General features: G+C 41.7%; 1 protein-coding gene across 3 annotated transcripts in view; it reads right to left on the bottom strand.

Annotated features, from left to right (window-relative positions):
• LOC119455825 (neogenin) overlaps window positions 1-12,867 on the bottom strand; it is a 303,156-nt gene that overhangs the window by 23,078 nt on the left and 267,211 nt on the right. For 2 of the 3 annotated variants that reach the window (XM_037717303.2, XM_037717306.2), the window contains exons 8-17: window positions 12,537-12,753; window positions 11,661-11,815; window positions 10,311-10,604; window positions 8,965-9,014; window positions 8,122-8,266; window positions 5,756-5,866; window positions 3,367-3,561; window positions 2,538-2,633; window positions 1,344-1,655; window positions 510-617 (exon numbers count right to left, since the gene is read on the bottom strand). In XM_037717303.2, the coding sequence (XP_037573231.1) occupies window positions 510-617; window positions 1,344-1,655; window positions 2,538-2,633; window positions 3,367-3,561; window positions 5,756-5,866; window positions 8,122-8,266; window positions 8,965-9,014; window positions 10,311-10,604; window positions 11,661-11,815; window positions 12,537-12,753 (1,683 nt within the window). The remainder of the gene's footprint in view (window positions 1-509; window positions 618-1,343; window positions 1,656-2,537; window positions 2,634-3,366; window positions 3,562-5,755; window positions 5,867-8,121; window positions 8,267-8,964; window positions 9,015-10,310; window positions 10,605-11,660; window positions 11,816-12,536; window positions 12,754-12,867) is intronic. The other variant, XM_037717305.2, reaches the window with a different exon arrangement.

The following is a 12,867-nucleotide window of genomic DNA, read 5'->3' as shown; positions in this document are numbered from 1 at the left end:
CACGCTACGTCAGCACCGGTGCAGCCAACATTACCGGCGGCTTCCGACGCGCCCCTACCGGCCCGGCGCCGAATTGGCTCCTGACCCATTCACGCGTTGGTCGCGCCGACCCACAATGCCATTTCGCGTGAAGAAATAAAGGTGCCCACGCCACTTCGCCGACGGTCGCAGACAGCCGTTCAAAGCGGTGCGCGGGCTTGGGATCGTTCTGCGCATGCTCTGAAGATAACAGCCGACAGCGCATGCGTCTGGCGCAGCGCAACCGGCGTAACGTGACTGGCCGCAAACGACGCTGGCCCGCGTGCCGATGACGTCGGACTATAAAGGGCCTTATACGACGCCATTGGTAAGCGGTAAGAAACGAGTAAATACGGTAAGCGTTTGTTTTTCAAATTTTTGTGCCGAACCTGCATATAACGAAATCCTCTTTATAAGAAGTTTTTCGGGAATTTGTCAATTTCGTTATATCCAGGTTTAACTGTAGCACTTGCTGGATAACATGCTCATACCTGTAATCATGCCATTCTGCTGCTTTGGAGGCTGCCAATGAAGGTTTACAGTTGTTGCAGCATCCTCGCTTGGAACAACGGTGAGGTCTCGGGGTGGACTTGAAGGCGCTGAAAATAGCAACACAATGCTGCTCTGTATACGGTCGGAATTGCTACTTTTGTGCCCTTGCACCACCATGCAAAAAAGTGCGGTTGCATCAGTAGGTAGAAATTCAGTAAGACTTGTGACAACTCCAGCTTATCTCAACGTCTCACCAAATCTGCACTGTGCCGCAATGGCTTGGGCTCATGTCAGCCAATGAGCAACAAGAGTCGGCTGCGTATTCCAGGGGAGAAAGGAGGGCTCGCCCATTGTGTGCAATTACATCATTCCGTGAAACTTCTGTACAGTTGGCAATGCGCGAATGGAAATCAGAGGCAAACAACGCAGTCTTTCTTCTGGTTCTCATTCCTGGTTGGCTGACGCGACCCACAGCTTTCGCTGTACTGCACGTAATTGCTGAGATGAACTACAGATAATTACAAGCTCCAGTGAAATCATGCCAGCCTAAACATGTTTTGCTACCAGAAGACACATTTTTCAGCAGCCAGCAAAAAGACATTTGCTTTAATGTGACCAACATCGTCCCGGATCTTGCATATTCAGTTTCATTATAGCAGTAGAATACTGATCGAAATAGAGCATGAACAGCCAAACTTCAGATTTAACTTGGGTATATTCAATACTTCATTACATTCGTGTTCAATATATCCTGAGTTTCGGCTACCAGCAAAAGTACTTGTTTATTGATCAAAAACTGCACCAGCACATTTTAGGGGAATATTGAGGCTTACCTGCTTCCTGTGTAGTATTGAGGACGTCCATACTATAGGCACTTTCCCGGCGACCCTTGACGACCTTCACAGCGAATTCGTAGAGCGTGTTTGGCCGCAGGTCATCGATCATGCAGTTGAGGTTTGTGGAGTTGAAGTAGCGGTACTTGGGCTGTCCGTGGCCCTTGTAGCGCACAGTGTAAAATCGGTTGTCCGTGATCACCTGGCTGCTGGCAAGTGTGCTGTCACTCCAGAACAGCACAACAGTGTTAGGTGACAGCACAATAGCCTTTAGGCCTACAGGTGGCAACATTGGAACCAGAGGCTCTGGGGCTGGAAGGGAACACAGAAAGATGGCATCAAGAGATGAGATAACGCAAAGCAAGCAAAAGAACTCATGCCTTGTGCCAGGGCAGTTACAAAATGCAATAAATGGTAAGGTCGTTGCTAAACTGATTGATCGAAAGAACAAAACTATAGAAAGAATACACACAATACGAAAAAAAAAAAACATCGTAAGTAAGTAAGTGTGTGCTGCACTTATTTTTTTGCCACTGTTTTCCTGCCTCATTAAGAATAAAGCCAGCAACATTTTCTTTAAGAGTGAGATTAAAATTGTATGCACACAATTGAGCTAAAGAGCCAGAAATGAACCCATTTTACATGTTCACTTGGCATTAAAAGCTTCCCGCAGGACCTGAGAAAACATTGGATTTCCCACCATTTGTGGCTGCAGCCAGTGAAACTACACAACACTGTGTTGTTGGCATAAAATCCAAATACCAGGATGTGTGCCAAAGTTGCGAGAATATTAAGTTCTTTTTCTCTCAGATCCTGCAGGGCCGTAAAGCTTGCACACCAACTTTACATTTTCATCCAAAACCTACGTAGTGAGCCTCCCATTGCATCCAAGTGCATCCAAAACTCGGAAAAGTAAGAATGACCCTCAGCCTTGCCACTGAAAGCTTTGCTGTGTTCAGGGTGCAATATGAGGCCCACCAAGCTGCTATGAGTCAACATGCAGAGTGTGCCACATACTTTTAAGGAAAGGTGTAGGGCACTTCAGTGTTTACGCTGAGCGCGCATCAACTACTGCATGAGAACAGCAAAGCACTCAGCTATTGAGACTGACATACAAGGCAAAAGATTTAAAAAATAATGAGAGATGTGTAGACAAAAAAAAATCAAAATTTCATGCTATACTATACTACTTACTTGATTCAATGAGTGTCTTGACAGTTTCATATATAGGCTGGCCATCGCCAATCTGGTTGAATGCTCTTACACTGATCACATATTCATTGGAAGGTTCTGAAAAGATGGAAGAATAAGATTTAGGTGCATTTATTAAAATTCTGAGAGTATTTCTTATTCTGAGATAGTGTTTCACACATCAACGCCTCTTGCCTGATCTTAATTGACAATGCTGGAGTACACTATTGCACCAAAAACAACAAATTCTAAACAGAAAACATAAAGCAGTCTTTCTCTGGGAACTAAATGAGAGTCACACATCAGACATACATTTTTCCTCAGCCAATACTGCACACAGCATTAAGTGAGTATGAATCAATAGTTAACACAAATGCCAATTTCGGTTTTCAAGTTGAATAAGTGCTTTCTTAAGCGTGAACCTTTGCTTCTTACTGTAGCTGAGGTTCAGAGCTAATTCAACACCTGTAAAAATAACACTTCTTTTAGAGACTTTTGCACTACCTCAGCAACAACTATTTCAATTAATAAAGAAAGAAAAAAAGAGAGAAAAAGCAAGATAAAATGGAAATTTTCGTTGGCTGAGACATATATGGTAATGGCAAACATCAAACATGGTGTGATAAAACCAACAGTGTGATAAGACACAATTGGTCCTTCTTTCGACTGGTTTGAATTGGTTTCACCTAAGCTTCAGGTCAGAAACGTACATTGATCTCTTATGATCGGCAGCAACCACGATGTGCTGCTCTAACTTGATGGTGTGAATGTTGCAGGCTGAAATGAAATGTCTTCTCTAATGACACACACACACACACAAAAAAGAACTCACGCAAGTTTTCAATGGTGTAGTAGCGCTGCTTTCCATTGAGAACCTTGGTATAGACATCAGGCAGACCTATGCCCCAGCCAATGGTGTAGCCACGGATCATGATGTCCTGATTTCGAGGAGGTGCCCAACTAACAAAGATGCTTGTCGATGTTGGCTTCGCTCGCAGTCCACTTGGCTGATCGGGTACTCGGGACTCTGCAAGAAAGACATTATGCAGCAGCAGGCTGGGTCAGTGTGCTTAGAAACTTCCATCTTCTTGCTATGTATAGCAAATTAAGTTCCACAATCAAGAAAACTTAATTTGTGGCTTGCTTTATTAATTAGCAGAGAGCATCGTAGGTAGCCTTCAGGCTAAGTGAAATTACTGCTTGCCTCTACTTTCCAAGTTTCACAGCCCTGTCAAAAAAAGCAATTGACTCCAATTGAGAAACTTCCAATTGGTAGCAATTGGAAAATTTCCAACCGTAAATTAGTACATAACTGGACCTACATACTACTGTCTATGTACTAATTTACTTATCAATAAAATGAATTGAATTGAATTGAACCAACTGGAATGTGACCACTTGGTTTTTGTTGGGGTGACCAATTCTACGCAATGGGAGTGTCGTCTGCTTGTGTTAAAACATGCTCCGTGTTGACAAAAGTTACGCGGTCATTGTTGGTCTCATTCTTTCTTTTCGCGAGCACCATGGTTCGCCCTTGTTGCATTGTGGGCTGCAAACATAACGATCGTCGACATGTCAAGCTGCAACATCGTGCCCCACTACAAGGCAGCAGACGAGTGGAGTGGCTGCAGCGCATCGTACTGTCGGTACGCGTTTGCGGCCCTCACTTCACGTCGAAGGATTGCCACAATAGAGTTTAGCATGTCCGTTATTCGGGTAAATGCAAGCGCAAGTGTTCTGGCCGTTTTACCACGTTTTACGTGATGAACGGAGGCGCAATTGGTTGGAATGACCAAATGCACCAATGGGCAATACCAATACACATATATACACCACAAAGCAAACCTAAATAGGATTCCAGCTGTCAGAAACAGGTTTGCTATAGCCTTAGTACTGCATGCATATATAACTATAACTCATTCCAGTTTCCTTGAATGGGTTCATAAACTGAAAGTATGATTTCCCAGTTGGTTACGTTCCAGCTAGTTTATTCCTATTGGTAGTCCAATTAGACTCAGTTGGAAATGTAAGATGGGCCTAGCTGGTTCCAACTGGCAATTCCAATTGGACTGAATTAGTATCCCTGACTCAATCGTAACCAATTGGAGGTAATGATTTTCCCATGGGCCCAGTTGATTCCAATTGGCAAGTCCAATCAGACTCAACTGGTTTCACTTTGACTCCATCGTAACTAGTTGGAACTATGGATTTTTCAATCGGTTCCAATTGGGTCCAGTTCATTTCAATTGGCAACTCCAATTGGTTTCTCCTCTGACCCAAACTGGCTGGAAGTAAGCATTTTCCAATTGGTTCCTATTGGTCCCTGTTGATTCCCATTGGAAAAGCTAATTGGAGTCAATAGTTTTTTTTTTGACTGGGAGAACTACAGTAACTTAAGTATTTGCTCCTCAACTTGTTTCCCTGGCACAACCGCAATTTGCAATTCTTTACTTCAGACAACTCGGTGGTAGTAGTTGCTGATAGCCTAGTTGAATCCAGAAAGATTGTTCACTGGTACAAAGCGCTTATTATACGTAACTTATAGTAGATTAAGATTAATGTGTTCTCCACAAACTACTTTCATGCTGAGTACTGTACTAGAGTAGCCAAAAACACTAAAGGCTGCATAGGCCACTGGGCTTATAAGGAGCCAGGATCACGCATGAACTAGACAAACCTTGATATATCATCGCTCACACAAGGAAAAGCATAAAAGGTCTACATAATGTACTATTCATTACTGACAATTGTAACAAACAATACTCCGCCTCAAGAACAGAGCCCTCATGTTGAAAGAGGTGTTTCAATGTTTCTGCAAGCAATGCAGTCATGTGTGTACATGACTGCATTGCATAGCCACGCACTTTATTTTTTTTTTAATTTGCATTCCTCAAAAGAGGTGACTATGATTAAAGAGTTGAAGAGTTCTATCAGTCTTCCAAAGAATTCAGTGAAGCTCTGCCTCACTTCAACAAATTTCAAGTATATTGTATAGTATATTGAATTCAGTGAAATATTAAACCTGGTCCTATCAATGGTAGCAACAGAGCTTTTTAAACTTTGTCTTAAATTGAGTGCACCCATCTTGACCATTTGACCACTAGGCATTCTTTTAGCTAGACACGACATAGCATGGCAATTAAGGCCACTGGAATCAGATTTTACACTGTACATGTTTAGGTCATAGCATTAGGTGGCCCCTTATTGCTTGCCAGACTTACCATCAAGATCATTTTGATATGTCTCCACTGTCATCCAATCCGTGGCTGGTCCTGTACCATTCACAGATAGGGCTGCAATTTTCACACTGTACTGGGCGCCTTTCTCCAGTCCTAAGAAGGAGGAAAGAAAAGTCAGGATAATAAAGTAAAAGAAAGAAAAGAAGCAAGAATTTTGCAGTTAAGCTTTCTTCTGAGGGTATAACCTGAGTCAAAATTAAAAAAATAACTGTTCCACCTCATGTGAGTGAATCTAATGACTGAAGAAAGGGGAACCAAGGCAGGCAATTTCTGGTAGTTACAACCATATAAAACCGACCGCCAAGAAAAGCATTGGGGAAGTTAATTGAAGTGTAGTAATGATAAGTTGAAGGGAAACAAAAGTGGAAGAGAAAACAACTTGCCGCTGATGGGAGACGAACCCACAACCTCCGCGTTATGCATGCATTGCACTACCAATATCCTTTAGCTTATCATTACTACATTTCAATTAAGAAATAGAAATAACTTCCCCATTGCTTTCCTTGGCTTCATTATCTGTTGGCTTCATGTGCTTGAATCTAATGCAGTGTCACAAGAAACCGTATGGCCACTGCTGGCAAATAAACATCTCAACAGCTGGCAGTACAAGAAAAGGAATGAATTATACAGTTAGACAAGAAACAATTCCAAAAAGTTATAACCACAAAATTTTCTGTTTCCTGCTAAGTACAATGCTGGTGAAAGTTACAAGATTGTGCTAGGTCGCTGTTGTTCGCTTCTACTGTTATACACTACCACCAGTTAGCTACACTGCTGCTCTGTTGTCCTTGCACACAGTATCAGTATTGTGTTGACTAAACTGATTAGAACACAAAAAAACACACTTTGTATGTCACTCAAAGTCTACGATGAACTGCAAAGGTGGTTAGAATGCCACCAATAAGGGTATTGACATCATGTTTAATTAAAAAGCTTTGGCTCACCCGCCCTACCAATATTCATGGGGAATGCAAAAAAATTGGAGGACGCTTAAGCTTCGCCTTTAAGAGTGGAACGCTATATCATTATTGGGCCCCATTCGCATCACATTTTTGTTTCAATGGGTTTCACCGCAACACAGAACATGGGAAATCCAGCTTACAAAGACCAAGCTTACACCGATCCCCTTAAAGTCAGCTTCACTTTTAAAGAGAAGTGCACTGCTGGGAAGACATTCTTCCAGGGGCAATAATGTCATATTAAAATGTGAAGGCCCTAGCACCTTTTTTTTTTTATTTTATTAATTGTTTGCCATTGCCCCGACACGCGCACATGTCCAGAACGCATTAGGCAGGCGAAGACCCAATTTGACCTGCCGAGGATGCGAGCACCATCTGGATAGCATTTTCGCAAGTAAATTATCCGAGCGTGTCGTGTTGCTATGGTAGAACTGCTGGAAAAGGGGTTTGTGTTTGAGTTTCCTCGTAAGAGAATTATGTTTTCTCATACATTCAAATTACAATCCAACGCTACCATGTCTGTAGGTTGTGGTTAAGTCATACTTTACCATATTTCTGACGGATTTCACTGTGAGAAACTCAATTTTTGTTCACCAAAACCCTGAACCACGCGGAGGGCCTGCGCGGTCGGGGTGGCTGGGAATGATTTTTTCTGCCACGAATGCCGACGCCGGATTTTCTGCGACACAGGGCTCTTAACGCTATCACGTTAAAAATTACCTCGCTTGGCTGATGCCGAGTTGATATGTATGAAATCTGCTGCATTTACAAATAAAAGTCACATTTCTAGTGACTGCAGGGAGCAGAATTTTTATTTTGGCCCTCGATATGTTAACCGAAATTGCCAACGATTGAAAATTACAATTATAACTGTAACTGCACAGTAAAAACAAACATTTTCAAAACTGAATATCCTAGAACTTCTGACACGGACGAAATTGATTGATATAAGCTGGTTTATCCATAATAATGGAAACAGACTTATTAAAGATCTGAGGTAGATATCGCAACTCTCTCACAACAGCTGGATTCCTTGAAGCAGACACTAAAAGAAAAATCACTAATTAACTTTGTAATTAATTCCTTTAGAACATGCCCCAAGTGTAGGCTTGAAGTTCAGCAGTAACTAATGACCGTTTAGCAGAAATCCTGTGCTTAGCACCAGTTTCGGGAAATATGTCCTGAGAATCTGTGGTGAAATGCTTTGATGTTCCACTTGACAGCTGCCCGCAGTACGAAGTGCTGCAAGTTTCAACTGGAACATCAATTATAACAATGAGCAACATTGTAGAGCTCTTTGCACACTTTCTTTGTAATTTCTAAAGGACCAATGGGCACCCACGGACAACACATGAAAAACCAGTCGTACAGGAAGATGTGTGTACTAACCAGACAGGGCGTACAGCCTCCGGTTTCCATCAGTGGTAATGGTGTCTCCCCTTCGGCTGCCTTTCAGCTTGTATCTGATCTTGTAGCCTGTTATGATGCCATTCTGGGACTCCTTTGGTGGGGGTTCCCACCTAATTATAATGCTCTGTGATGAGAAGACACAATGAAAATAAATATATGCACTCACAATGTATGCAGTTAAGAAAGCATGCTTAGTAACCTGTTGTGAGTCAATCATTTTCTTTTCATATTAAAGCTTAGCTGTTTCTACAATATCTAAGAATTTCTCAAACAACTTGAGTTCTTGGGTGACCTTTCTGAAAAGGGGAAGGGGCTCTCTACCATTAAACTTTTCAATATGAACAAAGCATGCAGCTGTCCACTGCATTGCTATAGTTTGCAGATTAATCTTTACAGCTGGCAGTCTTTGTCACTACAACCACTTGACACTGGAGCCACAGAAGGCTATGGGCACAGCAGATACAGTCTAGTGCTCTAGTGGCAGGCTGCAGTAGGATTACAAAATAAAAAAATGCGGCATAAGCTAAGCTCTAAGATGATATTTTCAACAAAAAGGCTGTTACTGAAGTTTTTAAAATGCTTTTAGTTTTAACAGTGCTGTTACTCTAAACAACAATGCGTAGCGTGGTTAGCTAATCTGTTCTGTGCCTCCTTTACTAATGCCTCCTTTACTAAAGGAGGCATTGGTATAGTGCAGGTGTCAATGAGGGCGTGTAGCGCTACTTCCATCAAGCTGATCACACTGCATTTTCAGTCAATGGTAGCTGAAAGCTGTATGCCACACAACACTCAAAAGCATCAATGAGATTAAAAACTACTCACAGTGGAGCTGGCTGCTTCAAGTGTTACATTTTGTGGTATGTCAGATGGCGCTGCAAAACAGAAGTGTGTTGCAAAAGGCTTAGCATGATTCCCAAGCAGATGTTTCTTCCACAAAAACTAAGTTTTCACCAAAAGGAATTATTTTGATATTTCAACCATATTGTGTCTATTAAAGTTGGCTTTTCATCCCTGTTGACTTTAATATAAATAATAACTCTTTCTTTAATTTTTTTAAGAAAAAACAAAACTGACCATACTTCACTGTGAACAAGGGAGAAACTTATAAGCTTCACTTAATTCATATAAACTTCTTCGTATAGTTACGGTTAGTACACCAGACACAGGTGTGACTTTCATTACTGCATATTTAATGCAGCAATTGTCGATAAGCAACTGTTTGTTACATAATTAACCAACACATTATTATTTTTTTTTTACTGGGCAGACTTGTAAAAAATAAGCCTATGACATACAGCTTGATTAGGCATTTGCAACCAGGCTTCACAGACAAGTACACAAAATAGGTTTCACAAGCAAGTACAAAAAAATAAAAGGCCAACTTCAACAACAGGATAAACACATAGAAATTTTACTAATAAAGTTTTAACTGCCAAATTCAATATAGTATAAGATTCTATGGCAGAGTCAAAGTTACTAATCCTCCTCCTAGATAAACTGTCTGAAAGACTCTGATAATGAGTAGTGCTACGAAGTACTCTCCCTAAAGTTAGCATCAAAAGTACATGTCCAAAGCACAAAGCCAGCTAACTTCATCTGATTGACACATCTGCTAACTATGGTTGTTTTTGTTTACTTTTAGCTGATCTAGCTAATAAGTCACTATCAGCTCTGGCATGCTGGGATACAGCACTGCATGCCATCATTACCTGATTTAAACTTGCAATATGTGTTTAAATAGGGTCACAAGCAAATGGAATACAAGAAGAGTTGGTAATTTATATTTAAATTTGCAACAGCTTGCTTAAAATGGGATAATTTAGCAACTAATTGCTGAGTTGTTAAAAATTAATTAGTACGGCCAGTTTTAAAAGACTTGTCTGTGGGTCCATGAAACCCAGCTGTAAAGGGAAATATCTGGCTATATGCCATAGATGACTTTATTTTTAGATCATCTTGAAGTAAAATAATTTCCCTATATACACATAATTCAATAATAGAAAGTAACTAAAGTCATAAAAATTTGACCTAAATGAATGCCACTCGCTTAGTTTCTAGATACATATACAGATACACATCTGCGCAAGATTGCAATGAAAATCAATAAAGGGTATAGTAGTAAGCCTTGATGCAGCCTGATTAGTTTCACCACGGTCACCTAAACTCACCATCCGAGAAGGTTCGTGCAAGTGTCTCCTCCGAGCTGATGCCCGAGCCATTCTGATTGACTGCTGTGATCCAAATGTTGTACTCTGTGTACTTCTTCAGGTTCCTCAGGTGATACCATGTGTCCGTGGTGGTAACCCGCTTCTCCTCGTCCTCTGTGGTACCAGTCTCCTGATAGGAGAGCTGGTAGTGCTGAACAACTTCCTTTCGGCTCTCTGGTGCCTCCCAGTAGACACGTATAGCCGTGGGTGACACTGGAATGGCTTTCAAGCTGCGCGGTGGCCCAGGAATGCTCACTGAAATGCAACAGAAAAACATTAGCATAGGCTGCTTTTAAACATTCATTCATTATGCACATTGACCAGAATTTGGGTGTTGTACAGTGTTATGGTACCATTTTGGGAGTACTATCTACTCAAGCAGTGGACTTTAGATGGCTGTTCACTAATCAGAAATAGAATTGGACTTTTTGTGCTCATTCATTAGCTTACGGACCTGTTTTGCCTGATTGATTAATGAAACTTAACATCTTGAAGCTGCACATGGGCTATCAGAGATTCCATGGTGGGGAGCTCTAGATTAATTTTGACCACCTGCTCCTATCAAAAAGTGACCATGGTGGCCAGGAATCGAGCCAACGACCTTGTCCTCAACAGCAGAACACCCAAGCCAAGAATCCACCATGGCGGGTACGGGTGACCTTCTGTTTTGATCTATTTTATTTACAAAATCCAACAGGGAAAAGAACATAATCTTAAAGCTGTCTTTGCCACATCCTTTATGGCTGTGCTTAATTTTCAGTTCATGAAATGGTGTTCTTCTTAAATAGAAGCTGTGGAAGTGGTTTAAGGGCATGAATTTTCGCTGTTGTGTTGAACATGAAGAACAACGTTTCAGCTCTAGGTGAGTGCAATGTTTAACAAAAGAATTTTAGAAATGATTGTTTCTGGGTGCAAGGACATACCATTTCAATGCTCCAATCAAACCTTTCCAGGGGCAACAATAGTTGCCAGGGTGACTCACACAATGTTACTCATATTGTAGCTAGCTGTTACAAATTTTAAGAAATGTTTCGCTCCTTTTCGTGCATTAAAATAAAGATGACATGTTACATTTGTCAAGCATTAACACAAATAAAAAACACGCCGACAACAAGAAAAAGCTTTTATTGCTGTTTGTGGGGATACCTAAATGATAAGTCGGGTAATACCACATTCTTTCAAGACTCGGTGAGCACTGGTGTCTTGACAGGCCCCGAAAACGTCGTGCACAGCACAAACATTGTGAATGTTTGATTCTTTCAACAAAGGCCTCTGTTGCCTCCATCAGAATCTAGTTTGCCAGCAGCTTACCTTCAGGGTTTGTTTCCACCTCTAGCTCTGGCGAGCTCTCGCCTGGTCCGTGTTCATTGTAGGCAACCACGCGGAAATAGTACTTCGTAGATGGTCGCAATCCCTGAATGATGATCTCCTCTAGACTCTGCCTCGTGGTGTTCAGGACACGCTCCCTGCAACATGACATGAATGAGTAGGTGCTCTAGATGTACTCAGCACATGAATAATTCGTGGTTCAATGTAGCGTTTGGCTTCACAAAAATCACAATATTAATATGTAGTGCTGACAGTGTTGCACGGTTTACTTAGCAAAACATTTGAAATAAAACTCCAGCATAGAGCAACAGTACTTCAATTTTTAATTTTCATTGACCAACAAGACTTAAATTACTGATTAGTAAATGTGCACTAAAAAGTGCATTATTGAGTAATTTGCACTAATGATGGAGAAGCAGTCGAAAAAAGATTTGTACAGAGCTCAAGTGGAGGGTGACTGACTGGGAAGCTTGTCTTATTTCAAGATGCTGTTTAGAAGTGCAAGAACAAGTTCATAAGACACCCAAGCCTAAACATGGGTGTTCAAAGTGAGTACCACTGACGTTACCATGCGCTGTTGAGAGTTTATATGTTCAGGAAAATGTACAGTCTTTCACCTAACTGCAAAAGCCATTGTCCCCCTTAATGGCATTCTCCAGCAATGGGAGAATCAACTTGGTATTCGGAAGCACTTGCCAGCAGCAAGGCCAAGCTTTAATGTTGCCATGGACAAAAGCCACTGATCACAACTCCTACATATTGAAGCTGGTACGCTGTGGTGGTGACAATGACCTCAGCTAGTCTGTGACAAACTGCACAAACATAGGGCTCTAGCTGTGAACCACAGTTGACACTAACCGTGTGGAGCCTTCCTCCCTGTAGTAAACGGAGTATGCCAAGATGTGTCCTTCCACTCTTTCGGGGACGCTCCACGACAGTGTCGCAAAGCGCGTCGACACAAGGCGTGCTGTCACGTCCCGTGGTGCCGATGGGACATCTTTGCTCCTCTGCAGATTGCCTGAGGTTTCCAGCAAGGGGGTAGTGAAAGTGGCATGGGTAGCAGGGCGAGGAGACTCTGAGTTAGCAAGCGTAAGCAGAAGGCCAAGAAGAAAGATTGATGCGTGTTTTTTTTTTTTTCATGCGTACGCAATAATGAAGTTGAAGCAACAAACACAATGTGAGTGATGAC

The sequence above is a fragment of the Dermacentor silvarum genome, chromosome 6 (assembly GCF_013339745.2).
Source record: "Dermacentor silvarum isolate Dsil-2018 chromosome 6, BIME_Dsil_1.4, whole genome shotgun sequence".
NCBI lineage: Eukaryota > Metazoa > Arthropoda > Arachnida > Ixodida > Ixodidae > Dermacentor > Dermacentor silvarum.
This window is presented reverse-complemented; position numbering and strand designations above follow the sequence as displayed.